Source organism: Hypomesus nipponensis, chromosome 15 (assembly GCF_054491055.1).
Source record: "Hypomesus nipponensis isolate SF chromosome 15, ASM5449105v1, whole genome shotgun sequence".
NCBI classification, from domain to species: domain Eukaryota; kingdom Metazoa; phylum Chordata; class Actinopteri; order Osmeriformes; family Osmeridae; genus Hypomesus; species Hypomesus nipponensis.
In genome coordinates this window covers 18,098,849-18,120,502 of record NC_140375.1, presented here as the reverse complement: position 1 = coordinate 18,120,502, position 21,654 = coordinate 18,098,849, and the positions used below count along the sequence as shown (strand labels likewise).

General features: G+C 51.1%; 2 protein-coding genes across 6 annotated transcripts; both read right to left on the bottom strand.

Annotated features, from left to right (window-relative positions):
* Nucleotides 1-4,270: 4,270 nt before the first annotated feature.
* On the bottom strand, nt 4,271-14,161 carry rinl (Ras and Rab interactor-like). 3 transcript variants are annotated; one of them, XM_084675218.1, is made up of 14 exons: nt 14,064-14,144; nt 13,776-13,882; nt 13,081-13,207; nt 12,851-12,901; nt 12,240-12,486; nt 9,857-9,956; nt 9,044-9,116; nt 7,858-7,946; nt 7,361-7,443; nt 6,641-6,863; nt 5,805-6,533; nt 5,293-5,610; nt 5,015-5,146; nt 4,271-4,910 (listed from the first exon to the last, which is right to left on the bottom strand). In XM_084675218.1, the coding sequence occupies exons 4-14, from the start codon at nt 12,889-12,891 to the stop codon at nt 4,279-4,281; spliced, it is 2,667 nt and encodes an 888-aa protein (XP_084531344.1). In that variant the 5' UTR covers nt 12,892-12,901; nt 13,081-13,207; nt 13,776-13,882; nt 14,064-14,144; the 3' UTR covers nt 4,271-4,278. The 3 variants fall into 3 exon arrangements, with proteins under 3 accessions (XP_084531344.1, XP_084531343.1, XP_084531345.1); XM_084675217.1 differs by having other exon boundaries at nt 13,776-14,161; XM_084675219.1 differs by lacking the exons at nt 13,776-13,882; nt 14,064-14,144 and having other exon boundaries at nt 13,081-13,746.
* Nucleotides 14,162-14,425: 264 nt separating this feature from the next.
* Nucleotides 14,426-21,614, bottom strand: sirt2 (sirtuin 2 (silent mating type information regulation 2, homolog) 2 (S. cerevisiae)). 3 transcript variants are annotated; one of them, XM_084673493.1, is made up of 17 exons: nt 20,970-21,139; nt 20,733-20,773; nt 20,468-20,522; nt 20,117-20,227; nt 19,719-19,760; nt 19,361-19,467; nt 19,123-19,179; nt 18,376-18,444; nt 17,910-18,039; nt 17,685-17,744; nt 17,535-17,590; nt 17,134-17,210; nt 16,897-16,948; nt 16,680-16,747; nt 16,107-16,173; nt 15,784-15,949; nt 14,426-15,665 (listed from the first exon to the last, which is right to left on the bottom strand). In XM_084673493.1, exons 1-16 carry the CDS (start codon nt 20,983-20,985, stop codon nt 15,821-15,823), a joined length of 1,137 nt encoding a protein of 378 aa, XP_084529619.1. In that variant the 5' UTR covers nt 20,986-21,139; the 3' UTR covers nt 14,426-15,665; nt 15,784-15,820. The 3 variants fall into 3 exon arrangements, with proteins under 3 accessions (XP_084529619.1, XP_084529620.1, XP_084529618.1); XM_084673494.1 differs by lacking the exon at nt 20,970-21,139 and adding an exon at nt 21,436-21,614 and having other exon boundaries at nt 14,426-15,949; XM_084673492.1 differs by having other exon boundaries at nt 14,426-15,949; nt 20,970-21,138.
* Nucleotides 21,615-21,654: the final 40 nt, after the last annotated feature.

Here is a 21,654-nt window from a genome sequence, read left to right as displayed (position 1 = left end):
CCCTCCTCCTCCACCTGTCCTCCACCTCTCCTCCCCCACCTCTCCTCCACCCTCACCATGACTGCCTGTGTTCCTCTGTGTTTTCCCTTTTTTATTCTTCCTTCGCTCCTGTCGTTCCTCCACATTCCTTCCATTCCTGCAGCCTTCTGACGGGGCAGAGGAGAGTTCAGTCCAGAGCCAGAGTGATCAGTCTCTTCACATGTCAACACGCACTATTCACCTCCTCCTCCCTTTCTACCCCTCCCCCTCCCCCATCCCTCCCCTGCCCCCCCCCCCTCCCAGAATGCTGCCTGCAGCAGGGACCAGGGGTCAGAGTTCATCCAGGGGTCAACAGGAAATGGCCGGCCTTTCTGACCCTGTAGGTTCTGACCCCTGCATCTCTCCACTTTTCATTTCTCTTCCTGTCCGCATGCACACACACACACACACGCACACATGCAGACACACACACACAAATGCAGACACACACACATTCACATTACCTTTAATCATATATTGACACAGATATCCTTGTCCTAGTGTGTGTGTCTGCAGTCTTTTACCACAGACACATTTACATGTAGTCATTTGGCAGAGGCTCTCCACATACAGAACCACAAACACCATCAGCTGGTGGAGGAGGGAATGAACACCAAGACTGAGCTGCTGGTTTGGACTGGGAGGGTGTGTGAGGGTGTGTGAGGGTGTGTGAGGGTGTGTGAGGGTGTGGGAGGGTGTGTGAGGGTGTGTTGTTAGTTTGAGTGTGTGCGCAATGTTTCTTTGTGTGTGTTTGTCTTTGTCTCTTTGTGTCTGTGTGAGTGTGTGTTGGTAGGTAGGGGGTGAATAGTGATGAGCCACACACAGTCTCTCTCTCTCTCTCTCTCTCTCTCTCTCTCTCTCTCTCTCTCTGTCTCTCTCTCTCTCTCTCTCTCTCTCTCTCTCTCTGGGGAACAATAACGTTGTTTGGAAAAATCTTAACATGGGGGTGGACACAATCTAGCAAGTGAACCATCAGTGTTGTTTTGTACTGTGAAAGAATGTGTGCGTGTGTGGTGTGTGTGTGGTTGCATTAATGTGTGTGTGGAGGAGGGACTAAGAAGATCATTAATCATTCAATTACACACCTGTCAGAGTGCACACAAGGGGGTGAGAAAAAGACAGGGAGGAGGGAGGGAGGGAGGGAGGGAGGGAGGGAGGGAGGGAGGGAGGGAGGGAGGGAGGGAGGGAGGGAGGGAGGGAGGGAGGGAGGGAGGGAGGGAGGGAGGGAGGGAGGGAGGGAGGGAGGGAGGGAGGGAGGGGGAAAAGGAGAAAGGGAGAAAGGGAGAAAGGGAGGGAGGGAACAACTGAGAGGAAGTGAAAGTGAAAGAAAGACATATGGAGACTAACTGACTGACTGATTGACAGGCTGGCAGGCAGGCAGGCAGGCAGGCTTGCGTATGATGGTTTGTGCGTGTGTGTGTGTGTGTGATGATGAGAGTGTGCTACAGTAAACAGGGAGGCTCTACTGCCTCTGTCTCTATGTTTAGCTGCTGCAGAGCCTCTACTGCCTTAGGCCACCACCATCTGTCCTCTCACACACACACACACACACACATCACACACATACACATTCACACACAAATACAAGCAGACACACACACGTACACACACACTCTCAAACACACACACTGCAGTCACAGACGTCATATATCTAATTCAGACCAACTGAATAAAGCATCCTACTGTGGGGATGATGTGTGTGTGTGTGTGTGTGTGACTGCATAGTATATCACGTGTGAAAAGTGTGTGATCATTTGTGTGTAAGAGTGTGTGTGGTACAGAAGGCAGGGTGTGTGTGTCTGTGGACACTATTGTGTGTGTGTGTGTTGTGTGTGTGTGTGTGTGTGTGTGTGGTGTGTATCCTAGCCAGTGTTCCCGCAGAATGAGGATTCCTAGAAGACCACAGGGTAAGCTGCTCTGGACTGCTGGGTGAGTTCTACGGTGAGCTAGGTTAGAGAGGTGAGCTAGGTTAGAGAGGTGAGCTAGGTTAGAGAGGTGAGCTAGGTTAGAGAGGTGAGCTAGGTTAGAAAGGTGAGCTAGGTTAGAGAGGTGAGCTAGGTTAGAGAGGTGAGCTAGGTTAGAGAGGTGAGCTAGGTTAGAGAGGTGAGCTAGGTTAGAAAGGTGAGCTAGGTTAGAGAGGTGAGCTAGGTTAGAGAGGTGAGCTAGGTTAGAGAGGTGAGCTAGGTTAGAAAGGTGAGCTAGGTTAGAGAGGTGAGCTAGGTTAGAGAGGTGAGCTAGGTTAGAGAGGTGAGCTAGGTTAGAAAGGTGAGCTAGGTTAGAGAGGTGAGCTAGGTTAGAGAGGTGAGCTAGGTTAGAGAGGTGAGCTAGGTTAGAGAGGTGAGCTAGGTTAGAAAGGTGAGCTAGGTTAGAGAGGTGAGCTAGGTTAGAGAGGTGAGCTAGGTTAGAGAGGTGAGCTAGGTTAGAAAGGTGAGCTAGGTTAGAGAGGTGAGCTAGGTTAGAAAGGTGAGCTAGGTTAGAGAGGTGAGCTAGGTTAGAGAGGTGAGCTAGGTTAGAGAGGTGCGTTACTGGGGTCTGTTCTCTGGCTTCGCTCTCAGGTCCCTTATTCCTTTGTTGTGGTTGTTGATGGGATAAATAACATGATATGCCCTTTCATGAGTCCAGTGTTCCTCTTCATCCTTCCTCTTCTTACTCAGAGCTGGTGTTACGCAAAAGGGTTACACACCCACACACACCACACGAACACACACACACCAGGGGAGTATGTAACACAGCGAGGACACCAAAAATGGCCGACACAGAATGTTGGTGTGAAACTGTTGCCATGGACATGGACTGCATCATCCCCGAGTTTCATCTGTGATTCTGGAATCCAGCTCCTGGTTCTGGAGTGTGCGTCGTTAGGGTGCGTCGTCAGGGTGCGTCGTCCGGGTGGAGTTCAGAACATGTGGGTGTTCCTTGTGCATCCACTGCCTGGCCTCCTCTCCTGCCCAGAGCGCTGCAGCCTGAGAGGGGGGGACCAGATGTTAGCTAGCCCGCTGGTCTCTGGGCTGCTTCTTGGTGAAGATCGAAATGCAGGCAGAATGCCAGATGTCTCATTAGGCAAATTTGATTGGGTGGGCCATTTAGAATTCTGAATGAGGTGGTTCCATATGTATGTAGGTTTGTGTGTGCTTTTACAATTTGCATATGAGGCACCTGGAAAGTATTTGCATGTGAATGTATGTATACCCATACATTATAGTGTGCCCTTCAATGTGTGTTAATGTGAGTATGTGTATGTGTGTTAATGTGAGTGTGTGCGCGCGTGTGTGTGCGTGTGTGCATCCATGTATCCAAGTGTGTGTACAGTTTAATAGGACCTCTCTCGCTCTCTCATATTACAGTAAAATAGCTTCATATGTAGGTGTTCTACAAACTGACGTCCAGCTGTTATGTTCTGCTCACTCACACAACCCAGATGGTCCGTCTGTGTGTTACCTGGATACAGTAAGACAACGCAGCAGTTGTGTTCAGTTAACTTTAATACTTCATCTATGAATTATGGCTTTTTCCAGAAAATCTAGGGATATAACAGAACCGAAGTCTTGCAATGTAACAAGAAAGATTAGGTCTTCAAATTACAAATGTATATATTTTTATTTTGTATGGAACACATCTGGTGAGAATACATATACGAGCTGGTCTGACAGAACTCATGAAGAAGAACTCCACTTATGAAGAAGAACTCCACTCACTCAGTTTCAATCCAGCCACAGTGACACAAACCAAAAGAGAGACGCTGCCATCTAGTGGTCAGTGGAGAAAACACACCCTCTGTCTTTGGCTGGAACAAGATTGCTGGTACACGATTGGCTGGAACAGGATTGCTGGCACATGATTGGCTGGAGCAGGATTTCTAGTACATGATTGGCTGGAAAGTAGAGGGCCACTCCTACATTTCAAATTGGCATTCCACTGGCACTGAGTTTTGCAGTGTAGAACTATAGTTTTGTGAAAGACCATAAAAAAAGAAAATACGATTTCTTCTGGACATTGTCAAGTAGCCATACCTACGATCTGACCTGAGGACAGTTCTGTTTTATTCCACTTCCTGTGTGACCCTTCTCCCCATCCTGTGCAGCGGTGTGTGTGTCTGTCCGGATGTGACAGTGTCTGTCAGTGTGTGTGTGTGTGTGTGTGTGTGTCCTTGGAGAATCGACCAGGGACGGCTCACCTTGTTCCCCCTGTTCTCTGACCGTCCCCCCCCCAGCCCCCCTGCCCCCCCAGCCCCCCTGCCCCCCCAGCTCCCCCAGCCCCCGCTCACGGCCCCTCCGCCCACAACACAACCCCCTTCTCGGTCTCTGGCTCGTCTGAACCCCCTTCCAAGGCCCGCTGACCGCGCCCCTCCACCCCAGACTCTTTCTCCATAGGCTGTCTGTGCCCTTCCTCATCCAGTGGTGTCTCAGTCGGAGGCGGAGCCTGTGTGTCCACACCCCCGGATCCCGATTGGTCTTCAGCTCCAAGTCCCTCCTCCTCCCTCAGTGGTGATTGGTCTTCAGCTCCAAGCCCTTCCTCCTCCCTCAGTGGTGATTGGTCTATAGCTCCAAGCCCCTCCTCCTCCCTCATGGGTGACAGGTCAGAGACAGCCTGCAGTAGCTCCTCCTCGCCTCTCGAGGGCGATTCCTGTAAGGAGTCCACGCCTCCTTTTCCCTCCCCCTCCTTTCCTGTGGGGGCGGTCTCTGAGTTGGCCCCGCCCCTCCCAGCCTGTCCCGACCTGCGAATGGTCCGCCGGCTCTTCCTGAGACGTGATTGGCTGCAGTGCAGTGTGCGCCTGCGATGCCATTGGTTGATGGACTGCTGTGCCTCTATGCTGAGCTGGCGGACAGCCAATCGCGGGCGGAAGCTGCTGATGTAGAAGAGCGACGCGTAGAGCGTCGTCAGGTAATAACCCCCTGGAGACAGAGACAGGGCTGTCCTTACACGTGTGTGTGTATATGTGTGTGTGTGTGTGTGTGTAGGTGTGTGTATGTGTGTGTGTGTGTGTGCCTCTCCTCACCTTCTCCCTGCAGCTGAATAGGGTCAAGCAGCTCCATCATGTAATCTGTGTCCAGCTGCAGGGTGATGACATCACTCCTCAGCACCACCCACGTCAGACACGGCAGGAAGTCATCGGCCCCAAACACCACCCCTGCAGGTGGATACAGGAAGTACAGGTGAGCACCGCAAGAGACAGAGACGAAGAGAGGGAGAGAGGAGAGAGGGGAGGGGATGGGGGGAGGCGTGAGGGGGGGAGGGGAGGGGAGAGGAAGGGAGTTAAGGAGTCCCTCTGCTCACCTGGGCTGGCGTTGGCGTTCATGCTGCTGTAGATGGTCTTACAGACCTTCAGGAGCCATGGGACCTTCTTGCTGGGGGAGTACGCTGCGTGCATGGAGGCCCAGCGCTGCAGGATCTTCTCTAGGGTGGGGGTGTCAGGGAGGCCGGCCCCCGTCGCCCCCTCCAGCTCCTCCAACCCCCGGCCCCGCAGGACCCCCTGGTTGTCGCGGAGACGCCCCAGGCTGCCGTCCTGGGAGCGAGAGTCCTGGAGGCAGGAGTAGAGGTGGGAGCGGACCGGCTTCAGCGCCACCTTGTGGAGGGCGATCTCTACCATGACGTCTGGAGGGGGGAGGAGGGAGGGGGGGAGAAGAGGGGGAGAAGAGAGGGGGGGAGGAGGGGGGGAGGAGGGGGTTGATGTGAAGACTCCGTGATCATACAGTTTTACATTCATACATCTGAGAATGTGTCTAATATAGATACACACCAGGAGACTCACCAGTCTAATATAGATACACACACCAGGAGAGACTCACCTGTCTCTGAGTCAGGTGTGTCCGTCATGCTGTCCAGCAGAGCCATCATCTCCTGACAGTCGAACAGCGTCTCTCTCAGCGACGTGAGGGAGGCGCGCACTTCCTGTAGAAGCTCCGCCCCCGTGACTCCGGGCATGACCATCCCCCTCTGGGTCTGCTCCACGAATCCCCTCACAGCCTCGGCGAAAGCTCCGCTCCTCCTCTCGCTCAGCTCCTGCACCCGATTGGTTATCCTCGTCTGCTGGCACACCAGCCCACCAATGGCCTGGCCCACGGCCGAGAGGCGGTTCTTCACCTTGTTGGCCAGTCGGTGGGCGGAAGGGTGGTAGTGGGCGGGGCTTGAGACGGCATCTGGCTCCTCGTCCAAGCTGCTGATTGACAGGGAGTCGGGCCCTTCGGAGGGGGGGTGGAGCAGGGAGGGGAACCAGGAGCCCTCCTCGACCCAAGACACCCTGTGAGGGGACTGGGGGGCTGGGGTGCTGAGGGGCCGGGGCTCGGGGCCCGGGCGTGGGGGTCCAGGGGCCCCGGGGTTGGGGTGGCTGCCCGCCCTCCTCAGAGGGATGAAGGGGGAGTCCCGACTGGTCCTCCTGAGAACCACCTCCTTGGGGAGAGGGGAGAGGGGCGTGGGGGGCTGGGGCGAGTCGGGGGACTTAGGGGGCAGGGGAGACTGGGTGAGATTGGGGGGCAGGGTGGGCTGGGCAGAGTCGAAGGAAAGGGTTCTGGTGGACTCTAGACAGAGGATGAAACAGAATTGGGACATAATTGTATTTTAGTGATCTTCTTTCTTTTCATTAATTGGTTAGTTTGCCAACACACACACACACACACACACACACCTGTGACATCGAAGCCGACACTGCAGCAGTCCTGGTCCAATGAGATGGCTCGCTTGGGGATAAGCCCCACCCCCTCCCAGGGCCGCGTGGTGCTCAGGCGTCTCTCTCTGATGAGGCGGGCCGGACGCTGGACGCTGATTGGCTGCTGGGTCAGCCAGTCATCTCCGTGCTCCTGCAGGTAGAGGGGGTTGATGACACACAGCGCCCCACTGGCCGATGTCACCTGACAGAGACAGGAAACATTCAGCTGTTTGGGATTCGATTATTTTACCTTCTGTCTAAAGCCACATGTAGATGTAGAAATTGTAAATGTAATCTAAATGTAAACATTCTTCATGTAAACATTCTAAATACAGGAACCACAGTGGATGATCACGGATTGGAAGTGCACTGTTCTGTTTTGAAGGTATCTTGGTGGTTAAAGTTGAGGAACGGTTTGTATTTTACCAGGAAGAGTGCCAGCAATTAACATCTCAGTTCCACAAATAACATGTCAGTTCCACACGCAGTTTAAAAAGACCAATATCTGAACAACCGTACAGGCAGAGCATCTCCAGCTAGGAGTCTTAATGACCATGGTAACCATGGTGACACAGTGTAGATATATCTACACTAGAAGCTGACAGTGAACGTTTCAGCTGGTGCCCTGTGAAGACGAGGACACGGAGAGCATGTGACCCAGACCAGCTGATCAGGAGAGCGCTCGGCTTCCACGTTTACCTGTATGGAGCACATGACCTTTCCAGAGTCCCTCTGGGTCATGTGACCAGGCTGGAGGTCAGGAGTCGGGCACAGCCAGGACCCTACAGGCACAAAGAAACGAGCAGGAGCTGAGGAGGACTGAGGGACAGGAATGTTCAGGTTAGGAGGGAGAGAGAGAGAGAGAGAGAGGGAGAGGGAGAAAGGGGAGAAAGGGGGAGAAAGAGGGGGAGAGACAGACAAAGGGAGAGAGGGAGGGAGGCAGGAGGAGAGGGAGAGGGAGAGAGAGAGAGAGAAAGGGGGAGAAAGAGGGGGAGAGAGACACAGGGAGAGAGGGAGGGAGGCAGGAGGAGAGGGAGAGGGAGAGAGAGAGAGGGGGAGAGAGAGACAGGGAGAGAAATAGGGACAGGGTGAGGGGTAGAGAAAGAGGGAGGGAGGGAAGGGGGAGAGAGAGAAAGAGGGAAGGGGGAGAGAGGGAAGGGGAGAGAGGGAAGGGGGAGAGAGGGAGGGATACTTACTGGGTCCCAGCTGGGATAGAAGAGTTGGTGGCTGCTCTCTTAGACTGTGGACCCAGAGAGGAATGGACAGACAGACAGGTAACACATCCCTGAGAGAGGGGACGAGAGAGGTGGAGGAGAGAGAGGTGGAGGAGAGAGAGGGGACGAGAGAGAGGTGGAGGAGAGAGAGGTGGAGGAGAGAGAGGGGACGAGAGAGAGGTGGAGGAGAGAGAGGTGGAGGAGAGAGAGGGGACGAGAGAGGTGGAGGAGAGAGAGGTGGAGGAGAGAGAGGGGACGAGAGAGGTGGAGGAGAGAGAGGTGGAGGAGAGAGAGGGGACGAGAGAGGTGGAGGAGAGAGAGGTGGAGGAGAGAGAGGGGACGAGAGAGGTGGAGGAGAGAGAGGTGGGGGAGAGAGAGGTGGAGGAGAGAGAGGGGACGAGAGAGGTGGAGGAGAGAGAGGTGGAGGAGAGAGAGGGGACGAGAGAGGTGGAGGAGAGAGAGGTGGAGGAGAGAGAGGGGACGAGAGAGGTGGAGGAGAGAGAGGTGGAGGAGAGAGAGGTGGAGGAGAGAGAGGGGACGAGAGAGGTGGAGGAGAGAGAGGTGGAGGAGAGAGAGGGGACGAGAGAGGTGGAGGAGAGAGAGGTGGGGGAGAGAGGTGGAGGAGAGAGAGGTGGAGGAGAGAGAGGTGGAGGAGAGAGAGGGGACGAGAGAGGTGGAGGAGAGAGAGGTGGAGGAGAGAGAGGGGACGAGAGAGGTGGAGGAGAGAGAGGTGGAGGAGAGAGAGGGGACGAGAGAGGTGGAGGAGAGAGAGGTGGGGGAGAGAGGTGGAGGAGAGAGAGGTGGAGGAGAGAGAGGTGGAGGAGAGAGAGGTGGAGGAGAGAGAGGTGGGGGAGAGAGGTGGAGGAGAGAGAGGTGGAGGAGAGAGAGGTGGAGGAGAGAGAGGTGGGAAGAGAGAGGTGGGGAGAGAGAGGTGGGGAGAGAGAGGTGGGGGAGAGAGAGGTGGAGGAGAGAGAGGTGGAGGAGAGAGAGGTGGAGGAGAGAGAGGTGGGAAGAGAGAGGTGGGGAGAGAGAGGTGGGGAGAGAGGGGGAAGTGGAGATGGTTTAGCAGATGTAGCAAACTACTCTTAATCTGTATATGAGAAGTTTAGAGGGTTAGGGTCGTGACCCCATGTTAGGGTCATGACCCCATGTTAGGGTCCAGACTCACCTGCTCAGGGAGTAGAAGTAGACCAGCTCTGAGAGGTCAGAGAAAACTAGACTGGACTGGGTCAGCTGACAGACTGGAATATAGACAAAGTGTGAGAGTGTGGTTGGGAGAGAGTGATAGAGAGACAGCGAGAGATAAAGGGAGAGAGAGAGAGAGAGAGAGAGAGAGAGAGAGAGAGAGAGAGAGAGAGAGAGAGAGAGAGAGTTACAGGAACAGAGGAATGAAAGAAGACATCAGAACTTGTTTCACAGGAAACAAAAACCAAATGTCCTGAACGTGACGGCTGGTATGCTGGTATGCTAGACAAGAACACGTGTTCATAAGAAATACGGTGAGAAGAGTTTGTGTGTCCTGTCTTCACGAATAGGTCACAGCCAGTTTAACGATCACAAAGTTCACCACATCAACTATAAGCAGAGTGAAGGCAGTTATATTTGTAACAGCTCTGCTTTTGTTTCAAGTCGTTGTCAATTTATGGTAAATACAATTGTTAATTTCATCCTTGAGAAAATGTGTCTGTGTGTGTCTGTACGTGTGTGTGTGTGTGTGTGTGTGTGTACGTGTGTGTGTGTCTGTACGTGTGTGTGTGTGTGTGTGTGTGTGTGTGCATAGGTGTCTGTTCTTGAGTATTTGCATGTATGTATTTCTGTATGTGTGCATGTGTGCATGTCTGTATATCTGTGCTGGTCTGTCTGTGTGGGTCTGGGTGTCTATGCGTGTGTGTATGAGTGTGTGTGTCTGTGCGTGTATATCTGTGTATACATATGTGTGTGTATCAGTATGTGTGTGTGTGTGTGTGTGTGTGTAGCTTACCTGTCCCGGGGTGCTTGACCGGGAACTCTGAGACGTCTCCTCCTGAAGACACACACAGAAGAAGTGGACTGGAGGAGGAGTCTGTCACAACTAGGAAACTCTGGAGAGGGAGGAGAGAGAGGGGGGGGGGAGGGGGGAGGGGGGGGGAGAGAGGGGGGGGGGATAGGGAGGGGAGGGAGGGAGAGATAGGGAGGGGAGGGAGGGGGGGAGGAGAACATGTTAGCCTGCAGTATTTGATGTTTCTTGAAAGCAGAATGGCCAATGGTCACAAGGAGAGGAGAAAAGGAGAGATGGAGGGGACAGGAGAGGAGGCGAGGTGGAGAGGAGGAGAGAAGGGGCAAGAGACAGGTGGGTGGAGTCTGCCTCATCAGGAGAACCCTGTGCTGAGATGAGTTAGACCCAGTGTTCTGTATGATGCAGAGCAACATGCAGGCTAGACCCAGTGTTCTGTCTGATGCAGGGCAACATGCAGGCTAGACCCAGTGTTCTGTCTGATGCAGAGCAACATGCAGGCTAGACCCAGTGTTCTGTCTGATGCAGGGCAACATGCAGGCTAGACCCAGTGTTCTGTCTGATGCAGAGCAACATGCAGGCTAGACCCAGTGTTCTGTCTGATGCAGAGCAACATGCAGGCTAGACCCAGTGTTCTGTCTGATGCAGAGCAACATGCAGGCTAGACCCAGTGTTCTGTCTGATGCAGGGCAACATGCAGGCTAGACCCAGTGTTCTGTCTGATGCAGGGCAACATGCAGGCTAGACCCAGTGTTCTGTCTGATGCAGGGCAACATGCAGGCTAGACCCAGTGTTCTGTCTGATGCAGGGCAACATGCAGGCTAGACCCAGTGTTCTGTCTGATGCAGGGCAACATGCAGGCTAGACCCAGTGTTCTGTCTGATGCAGGGCAACATGCAGGCTAGACCCAGTGTTCTGTCTGATGCAGAGCAACATGCAGGCTAGACCCAGTGTTCTGTCTGATGCAGGGCAACATGCAGGCTAGACCCAGTGTTCTGTCTGATGCAGGGCAACATGCAGGCTAGACCCAGTGTTCTGTCTGATGCAGAGCAACATGCAGGCTAGACCCAGTGTTCTGTCTGATGCAGAGCAACATGCAGGCTAGACCCAGTGTTCTGTCTGATGCAGGGCAACATGCAGGCTAGACCCAGTGTTCTGTCTGATGCAGGGCAACATGCAGGCTAGACCCAGTGTTCTGTCTGATGCAGAGCAACATGCAGGCTAGACCCAGTGTTCTGTCTGATGCAGAGCAACATGCAGGCTAGACCCAGTGTTCTGTCTGATGCAGGGCAACATGCAGGCTAGACCCAGTGTTCTGTCTGATGCAGAGCAACATGCAGGCTAGACCCAGTGTTCTGTCTGATGCAGAGCAACATGCAGGCTAGACCCAGTGTTCTGTCTGATGCAGAGCAACATGCAGGGAGGGAGAGAGAGAGAGAGAGACAGAGAGAGAGAGAGAGAGAGAGAGAGAATATAGAGAAGACAGAGAAAGAATAGACATCCAGATATGTACATAAAAAAACACACCAAAAAAAGGTGATGCACAGCCACAGCCACAAACACACACACACACACACACACACACAGCACATGTGCACACACACACACAAGCGGACTTGGGGCACACAGGAAGTGGTTTAGAGTCGCAGCATTTTTTTAAACGTCACAGAGAGGAACACACACCCAGCCTAAACTTTACTGACTGCGTCAACTAAAACCTCCTGCGCTCTTACGATTCCTCCTGCGAACATCCACTCCAGACATAACTCACATACATTTTCGTTGCAGTTCCTGGTTCTGATCCCTGGTAAAAACATTGTAACTTTTCTGATTCTGTTTCCGCCTTTTAAACTTCTCCTCAACATACCTTCCCACGTAGCCCCGTAGCGAGTTATCCCTCGTGGCTGAAAGGAGTGCCTCTTTACCTCCTGTCGCTCTCCCGGTCTTTCCCGCTCCCTCACTGACTCTGGTCAGCAGCGAACAGCAACGTTGGTCGCCACTTTCACCGTCAGTGTCTTTGTTTGATGCTGTTCCTCTCTCTCTCTCTCTCTCTCTCTCTCTCTCTCTCTCTCTCTCTCTCTCTCTCTCTCTCTCTCTCTCTCTCTTGCATACACACGGACAGTCTCACACAATAGTGCGTGTCTGTTTGACTTCTGCATTTCCACGTAACGTGATGCTGGTGTCTCGGATTTGAGGAGAAAAGGGAACTTGCAGGAACATTTCAGTTGAATACACCTCTTCTAGGTCTATATGACAGACTGGCAGACAAGCAGGCAGACTGATGGGCAGACAGGCAGGCAGGCAGACAGACAGACAGACAGACAGACAGACAGACAGACAGACAGGCAGACAGACAGGCAGGCATCCTCACCCCTGCAGGGCGCCCCCAGAGAGCAGAGAGGACTCCCTCCCTATCCCAGGGTGCACCAGGAGACCAGGCCTCCCGGCACAGAGTCAGGTTCTCCAGCAGGGACGAGGGTCTTCTCCTCAGGCAAGCTGCTCTTCCTCTCCCTCCTCCTCCTCTCCCTGGTCCTCCTCCTCCTCTCCCTGGTCCTCCTCCTACTCTCCCTCCTCCTCCAGTCCCATCACCGTGGGGTGCTCTAACAGTCTCCAGACCCCTGTGAGGTCAGAGGTCAGAGGTGAACAGTCTGCATGTGTAACTGGGGTAGACTGTGGACACACAATACGCTCTCTAGTACAGAAGGATGATTTAGAGGGTGCGTTCTAGAACCATGGGTAACAACAAGACAAGCATGGTCTGTAGAATTCCGGGTAGAACGATGTTCTATCTGTGTAAGGTTCTCTTAGGAAGTGGTCTTAGGTGTGGTACTTCACAGATACCGGTCCGTTTATTATCCCTTTTTCACAGTGGCAGCCTTTCTACCTGAGTGTGCATATAGACCTGAAGCTTGGTAAGTATGGTGTAAAACACAGATTTCTGGAAGGATGGATCAGGAAGAGGAGAAACCTGGTGAAACCAACCTTGCCTTCTCCTCCTCACTCTGGCCTCCAACTCCTCTCATCCTGCGACAGCTGAAAGATGATTCATAATACAGTAGCCTACGTCATTCTATAAACGACTACCGTGAGAAAAGGTAAGGAGAAAAAAAGGCTCTTGATAAGTAAATACAGACTCTGCGGAGACATGTCAAAATGGAGGAAACGGAACGATAAATAATGATATCAACGCTAAATAAAATGGATGCACTCACTTCTGGTAACTGGGGTGGTCTCTGGGGTGCCACAGGTTTGCCCCTTCATCTGCAAGCTCATCACTGGCCGTTCCATGGTGTCATTTCCTGTCACTTGCTCTCACACTTCCCTCTCCTCATCCTCAAACTGGAGAAGAAGAATCTACAGTTTATTCTCACCCAGCAGCATAGTTCTTCTATTCGCCCGGGAAAACAGATTTGAGAATCCTAACGGGCATGCCTGTGTGAATGTGTGTGATGAGGTATCTTTGCACGGACACAAAATGTATCTCCGCTCTCTGCTCGCTCTCTTCTCGAGTCAGTTAAAAACCTTCCCACCCCCTACACACCAACTTGTGGTTAGCTCTGCACACATGCACACATACACACCGAACACAAAGAACACTTTGATCTGATACGTCTACTGGAGAGAGAGTGAGAGTCGATATCACAAAGAATGAAAGAAGAAACAGACAGTTTCATCAGAGGAAGACTGAACCGAACGAAAGACTGAAAATAAAGTAATTTCTGCAGAGTAAAAAACAAGATATTTTGTGTCTGTAGATTGCTGATAGAACAAAACAATGAGACTGGCACAGTTCACTCTGATGGAGATGCAGAACCAGACAACATGCTCGTCTGAACCGCAGTGTCTGTCTTCATGTGTTGTGGCAGTGTCAGGCCAAATAGTGTCCTAGGGCCAAAAAGTGTCCTACCTGACGTCACGATGCCGTTCAGAATCAAGGACGCGTCCGTCGCTATGCCGACCTTAAATTCCTGAGATATCTAGTCGTGCTAGCAGGAAACTGTCATGGTTGCTATACTGGTTACTAGGTAGGAAGTTTTGTATTTAGGCTTATTTAAACCAGTTCATTCTACTCTACTATTTAAAGTTTTCACTCGTTCGATAGCTGGTGCTAGCTAGCCAGTTGTTTTCGTCAACAAAATTACTTATTTAGCGTCAATTTTAACAGACCGGGAAGGCAACACGTATAGTATTCTACCTGCGCGCGTTGCTGTCTCGGGAATGTTGAACGAGTGAAAACTTTAACCTAGTAACCAGTATAGCAACCATGACAGTTCCCTGCTAGCACGATTAGATATCTCAGGAATTTAAAGTCGGCATAGCGACGGACGCGTCCTTGCTACGGAACGGCATTGTGACGTCAGGTAGGACACTATTTGGCCTGACAACTGCATGTCAGGCTGTCTTCATGTGTTGTGGCTGCATGTCAGTCTGTGTTCATGTCTGGTTGAACACCAGGGTCATGTAGTTGTAACCAAGCAATATCAGGCACAAGAATGTTCTTTGGGATTAATCAGTCTGATCTGATCTTGTGTAAGTAGGGGAGATGCACACAAGTGACAGATTTTAAGAAGTCATTCTTCAGTTTATTTAGTGTTGTTTGGAAGTTGGATCACACTGTTATCTAATTGGTCAAGAGGAAAGTGCAGCAACTGTCCCCAACACATTTCCTCTTGTTGTTGCATCACATCCTGTTTCAAAACATTACAACTTCTATGCTAGTATTGACATGACAAAAAGACAGCAAAACAGATGTTCTTATATCATATATATTAAAGAATGTTTTAAGAGTTATTTGATTGAAACAATGTATGTAAAGAAATTATGAGCAGAAAAAAATATAATTATTACAGGTCAGTTTTTCATTAAAGGTTCTATGGTCGAATGTTGGCAGATTTGAAAACAAATGTGGCACCTCTTCAGAGAGCCAATCACAGACATCCTGCCCTGTGAGAAGTCACTTGGTTCTGACCTATAGGCAGGGCTCCAGGTCTCTCCTGAGGTGTTGATTACATCACTCTACCAGGGGGCTGCAGTACACTAAACGGAACGGAGGGATGAAAGAGAAAGGAAAGCCGACCCTAAATCCCGGCCACAGAGAAAACTGATTGGTCTGTCTGTGCTGAGTAGACCAATCAGGATGCTCTCTCTCTCTCACTCGCCGTCTAGGTCTCTCCCTCGTCCTCTCTCTGTGAACATGATGGGGTTGTGATGTGATGGAGCGTGGGGCGTCAGGAAGCAGCCAGCAACATGCAGGAGGCCTGGAGTCTGAGGAAACTGTATGTGCCCATCAAATCAACAGAACGTTCCAGAACGTAAACAAACGTAACAGCCCAAACACACAGCCTGTGTGACTGTGGGGGGGTCACGCTGCATGCGGGGGCAGAGCTAGTCCTGGTCTGGAGGAACCCTGAAGCTGCAGGTACAGAACGTCTTCCCTGTGGCGGTGTCGCTGGCAGAGGACGCCTGCTCCTGCACTTCCTGTTTGAGGATCTCCTCACACGCCGTCTCCCCAGCCCCAGACCTCACAGGACAGGACGGGGGTGAGGTCACACAGGACAGGACGGGGGTGAGGTCACACAGGGCAGGACGGGGGTGAGGTCACACAGGACAGGACGGGGGTGAGGTCACACAGGGCAGGACGGGGGTGAGGTCACACAGGACAGGACGGGGGTGAGGTCACACAGGACAGGACGGGGGTGAGGTCACACAGGACAGGACGGGGGTGAGGTCACACAGGACAGGCTCCTACTGGACCGGGAGGAAGGTGTGTACCAGCCCGCTCTGGGGAGGCATGACGCTAGATCAGGGCAGAGATAGACAGGAAGGAGGATGTGAAACACAGGCTCACGTTAGAACACGGACAACAGGGTTGAGGGAGAGTGTATTGAGACAGTCACAGTCCCGTCCTGGCTTGCCATTGGTTGCTGTTAGAGAAGCGAAGCGTCTCATTGGTTACTCTGCCTTGTCAGTGTTCTTTGTGTCAGCCTTGGTTGTGGTTTCTACACTCTGATTGGCTTGCTCTTTCTTATCCTGGCTGTCAATGCGGGCATGCTCCTTCTTCACCAACTCCTGAAGCTCCTCCTTGAGAGAGAGACACAGAGAGAGAGACATAGAGAGAGAGACGCAGAGAGAGAGAGACAGAGAGAGAGACAGACAGACAGAGAGAGAGACAGAGAGTCAGGAACAAGAAACATCATACATGAAACCGTGGAAACAAGGGAACATGACTGAAGCCTACCTTCCACCCCAGAAAGTCTGCCAGAGCCAGACAGCCATCATCACAGGTGCTGATATGAGCTACATCCCTGAGAGAGACAGAGAGACAGACAGAGACAGAGAGAGAGAGAGACAGAGAGAGAGAGAGAGAGAGAGAGAGAGAGAGAGAGAGAGAGAGAGAGAGAGAGAGAAAGAGAGAGAGAAAGGGAGAGAGAGAGGGACAGAGTGAGAAGCAGAGCAAGATGCTACAGTTATTAGTCACTCTCATTATGATGTGTATGGACGTGACCCTTTTTCCTCATTAATACCAGCACAGCAACACAGCAGCACAGCAGCACAGCAGCACAGCAACACAGCAGCACAGCAACACAGCAGCACAGCAGCACAGCAACACAGCAGCACAGCAGCACAGCAGCACAGCAACACAGCAGCACAGCAGCACAGCAGCACAGCAGCACAGCAACACAGCAGCACAGCAGCACAGCAACACAGCAGCACAGCAGCACAGCAGCACAGCAGCACAGCAGCACAGCAACACAGCAACACAGCAGCACAGCAGCACAGCCACACAGCCGCACAGTGAGAGGGGAGTCACCTGTAGGCCTTGTCTGAGTCAAAGTCCATCCCTCCTCCAAACCCCAGCATCCCCATCATAGCGTCAGACTGCAGACACACACAGGCAGAAAAACACAGACATACAATTGATGTATTTGATATTTCTTTGATATATGTCTGAAAGTGGAGGATAGGTAAGGTTCAGGGGAGCGGAGTGGATAAGACACCAGGACAGGATGTTCTAGAAGAGATCCTACCTCTCCAGTCTTCTCCATGTTGATGAGAAGTCTTGGGCAGCTTTTTGGAACCCTGCACCAATGCACGTCCACACACACACACACACACACGCACACACACACACACACAGGATGTGGTATTGATGAGTAGATGGCTAGCTAGGAAATAGATGTTTCTTAGAAATTACAAGTTAGACACGGTTACACACTCATCCATCCAGCCACAGTCATTCAACCAGCCAGCGAGCCAACCAGCACCTGCTAACAAGGGAGGCGAAAGGCTGGACTTGCAGAGACGTTCCCATGACAATGAGGAGGTCACACCGAGGGAAGTCCTACCAGGAGAGAGAGGAGGAGAGGAGAGGAGAGGGAGGAGAAGAGAGGAGAGGAGGAGAGTAGAGTAGAGGAAGGAGAGGAGAGGAGGGGAGAGAGAGGAGGGGAGAGGGAGGAGAGGAGGGGAGAGGCAGGAGAGTAGAGGAGAGGAGGGGAGAGGGAGGAGAGGAGAGGAGAAGAGAGGGAGGAGAGGAGGGGAGAGGCAGGACAGTAGAGTAGAGGAGAGGAGGGGAGAGGAGGAGAGGAGAGGAGGAGAGGAGAGAGGGTTTTTAGGCCACCCAAACATAAATACACAGCGACACACAGACAAAATGAACTCTTCTCACCATCTTCATGGAGGTGAAGAATCTTGCAGGGAGATTCTCTCCAAAGAAGACGATGTCTAGACAGAGGGAGCGGGCAGGGTGAGAGAGTGCTGGAGAGTAGATGCCTGATATGACCCCTCAGCAGGTGGTCCAGCAGGAAGGATGACTCACCTGGCTTCACCAGACCACTGCACTTGTCACACTTAGGAATCTCATCTGAGAAGATTTTTTCTGCAGAATGGTGGTGGGGCTTTATTACACATTCAAGTAAATGTACAGAGAATTCAAATGCAGACACACACACACACACACACACACACACACACACATGTGCAGGCCCACACACACACACACTCAGGCATGCATGTGCTCACTCACACACACACCCCCCCCTACCTTTCATCCAGTCCAGGCTGTACTCCCTGCGGCAGAGGAAGCTGACACAGTGGGAGGTGTAGAAGGTTCCGTGGGCCTCGATCAGGTCCTCCCCCTCCAGCCCCGCCACGCGCTCCAGGGTGTCGATGTTCTGACACACACACACACACATCTGCCGGTTACCCACCAGTTACACCAAGCTGGACATGATGGAACCTGCCTACTCCTGCTGATGCAGAAACTCAGACCAAAATATACAGACAATCTAACCAAAGAATGACCCCTTCAGAGAAACAACAAGAGAGAAAAATTGTATGTGAGAGACAGAGAGAGAGACAGAGAGAGAGACAGAGACAGAGAGAGAGACAGAGACAGAGAGAGAGACAGAGAGACAGACAGACAGACAGACAGACAGACAGAGAGACAGACAGACAGACAGAGAGACAGACAGACAGAGAGACAGAGAGACAGAGAGAGAGTCTCTTACCTGTGAATAGCAACGTTGCAGCAGACCCTTCTCCTTCATGAGCTTGATGAAGTAGTGACACACTGTGGGCTAAACACAACACTGCAGTGAGGAACACACTCCAGCACACACACACAGTCCAGCACACACACACACACACAGTCCAGCACACACACACACGCACACACAGGGCAGTGTTTCCCACAGATTAGAAAGCAACTTGTGACGGTGTGGGTGTGGCCCGTGTCTGCCCGGGGGGGGGGGGGTTAGGGTTAGAAACGGAAGAATAGAAATGAGTTCCCTTATCCTGAGACCTGCTTTCTTACCTGCCTGTTTCTACATCTGTTTGTCCACCTCACCTGTTGCTTCAGCTGGCTCTCTGTCAGCAGCATGCTGGATGCTGTCCTCCTCTCCTTCTTCAAAGCCTAACAAATCTATCTCTTTCTCTCCCTGACCCTGTCTTTCTGCTTGAGCAGCACTGGTTGAAGCCTAAAAATATTTCTGTGGAAATGGTGGGGTGTAGTAGTTACTGCACTACTACGTGTGCTGACATTGTGACTGTGTGTATGTGAGAGAGACTCGTCTGTGACAGAGAGACGGAGGGAGAGCAGAGAAAGAAAATGCAGCCGAACAAATACGCTGCGTGTTTTAAATAGCGTAAGCAAAATAAAAATTAAAAAAACACAATATGTGGCGGCCGGTGTGGATTCTGTGACGCACTGCCATAAATGAGTCTGTGTGGGAAACACTACAGGGAATGTACCGTACTTTGAACTGTCCAGGGTAGAGCTCTCTAGCCAGGGCAAAGAAAGGTTCTGGATGTTTCTGAGGATGAAGAAGAATTCTGTGTTTAGAATAAAACACTCCTCAGTGCATACTACACAGAACACAACAGTACAGACGTGTTCAGGTAGTGCACACTCCTCAGTGCATACTACACAGAACATAACAGCACACACGTGTTCAGGTAGTGTACACTCCTGACCATGCAAGCTGCCCTCAGCACCTTAAAGTAGTCGATCTGGAAGATGGCCTCGGGGTAGGGCAGGTTGTACTTCTGCAGGTTGGCATAGAGACCAGTCCCAGGGGAGCGGAAATCTGGGATGCCCGCCGCTGAAAGGTCACAGGGGTCAGATTCATAGTCGCTCTATGATATATATAATACACGACAGTAAAACATACTAATAGCTATCTTTGAATGTACTTGAATAAGAGAGAGAATGAAACGAGGAGAAGGAGGGAAAAGAGAAGGCAGAAGAAGGGAAGGAAGAGGAGAAGAAGAAGAGAAGAGGGGAGGTGGAGGGAGAAGAGAAGAGAAGGAGGGAGAGGAGGAAAAGAGAAGTATTGAAGGAGGGGAAACTCACATGTGGAGATCCCTGCCCCCACCATGAAGATGATATTTTTGCCTGAGGTGAGAGACATTAATGTTAGTTTTGACCAATGGAATCGTTTAATACAGGGAAACTCCACCCACCTGGGCTAAACCTGGTTCCAAAACAAGTGAGCCCAAAGCTATGCGTGTTCAACAGAGTGTGAGAAAGGCCTGGCAGCTGTGACACATACATGGCCTATATGCTGGGTTATACATGAATCCCTCCTCTGGTGTAGCTGTAACATGGGAGAGGGGGGTTAGGACGAGTCTAGGGGCCCTGGTCAGACAGGGCCCAGCAGAACCCCAGTACTCTCCTGTAGGATTTTGAGGTTCTGACTACACATCCTCCACGGGCCGCAGAAACCCTAGCAGTGCCCCAGGGAGACTCACATTTGCCACTCTCGATGTACCGAGCCACTCCCTCCAGAGTCAGATCATCTAGAACCTTCTCTGCAGAGCCCAGGCCCAAGGTGTGAGAGAACAAGTTGCGCAGGAAATCCACTAGAAGAATAAATAAAAAATAATGAGTGAAATTAATATAAATATAGACATTGAAATAAAATTGAATTGAGAGTGAGAGTGCGAGTAAGAGCTGATTCTGATGAGAATACAAATATAGCTAGTAATTTAGGTAGATGTATTTTTCCACAAGATGTAGATCTAGACTATTTAGGGAAGCAACAGTATACTAGGCCGTTTCTGTTGACTGTGTAAGAAAGCGTCGAGTTAGTTAACACGCACTCTCGGTGTCACCTGACGCTTCACCCTCGTCGCTGCTATCAGAGTCAGACTGATTCTAGATGAGACAGAAAGCATTGTATTAGTACAGACTTCTAGCTTGAAGTTATAAATACGATGGTTTTATTTGAAGAAACTGTTGTTACCATTTGGTACCAAGCGCATTAATGGATACAGTGTAACCGTTATCGAGAGTCTTGTCTCCCTGATGTGTACAGTTTATTGTGATGCCGTCATGTCATGACTCATGGACAGCCCCGTTCCATACCTCTGGTTTGGGAGTGTCCGTCTCCTCTTCCTTCAGATGTTCTGTGAAACGTAAAAAACAAAACACGTGTCACATCTCTGTTCACATGTGATGTCCCTTCAATAGTTCAGCTAACTAGCCATAACGACATTCACGCCGTGGATGTTTCCTCGAGAAATGTAGATGAACTGGTTATCATCGCTCCGACGGACTTTGAACAGTTGCGCCCGATTTACAAAACAATGTCATTAAACGAACCTGGTGCATCAGACATCTAAACGTCTACTCGAACCTTCCACAGACGAGTTGATTAAGGATGTATATTGCTGTTTTTCACTAGTTCCTTTGCTTCCGTCAAAAATATGCAGAGCTGACAGATTCGTCCTTTTGTTGTTGTCCGTCTCTAAATGGTTCCGTGTAGCTCGTTGGTGTTGCAATATTGCTTCCCTCTTGTCTACGGTGACTATTTTGTTGTAGCTAGCTTTAATTTCTCATTACGATAGCAAATACAGAAATACAAGTGTGGACAAGAAGCCCAAACAACATGTCAAAAGTTAATTAAATAACACAACATAACATTTCAACCAGAGCACCTCATAAGGGACCCAAAAAAGCTTTTTCATACCTGCCCTTACTTAGTCGAGTCGTATAAAACAGTATCAAAATACCATTGCTTTTGAAAGTTGCAAATCATTGTAGCAAAGGGTCATTTGTTGGACACTACCTTTCTGTGGAAGACCAGCACTTCATTTCCTTCAGCTGGCTGAAACAGTCACATCTCAGGTCTGGCGACAGTTTCTTCTCAGAACGGATTATTGGATTTGCGTCACCCTGTTAATACGATTTCACACCTGTTTTAAAATGCAATTATAAGGCTAGACTTCTCCGTGTCTGCTTTGCCATGGGTTACACAGGATCAAAAACATGTATATACTGTTCATAT

Coding starts and splice junctions, on each gene's coding strand:
- rinl (XM_084675217.1), bottom strand. CDS start 12,891: ATGAGAGGAGTTGGAGGCCAGAGTGAGGAGGAGAAGGCAAG. Junction 6,864..7,360: donor AGGTCATGTGCTCCATACAG/GTAAACGTGGAA, acceptor TGTCTCTGTCAG/GTGACATCGGCCAGTGGGGC. Junction 5,147..5,292: donor GAACGCCAACGCCAGCCCAG/GTGAGCAGAGGG, acceptor ATCCACCTGCAG/GGGTGGTGTTTGGGGCCGAT.
- sirt2 (XM_084673493.1), bottom strand. Junction 18,040..18,375: donor TGCAACGTTGCTATTCACAG/GTAAGAGACTCT, acceptor TGTGTGTGTCAG/AACATCGACACCCTGGAGCG. Junction 17,591..17,684: donor CAGTGGTCTGGTGAAGCCAG/GTGAGTCATCCT, acceptor CCCTCTGTCTAG/ACATCGTCTTCTTTGGAGAG.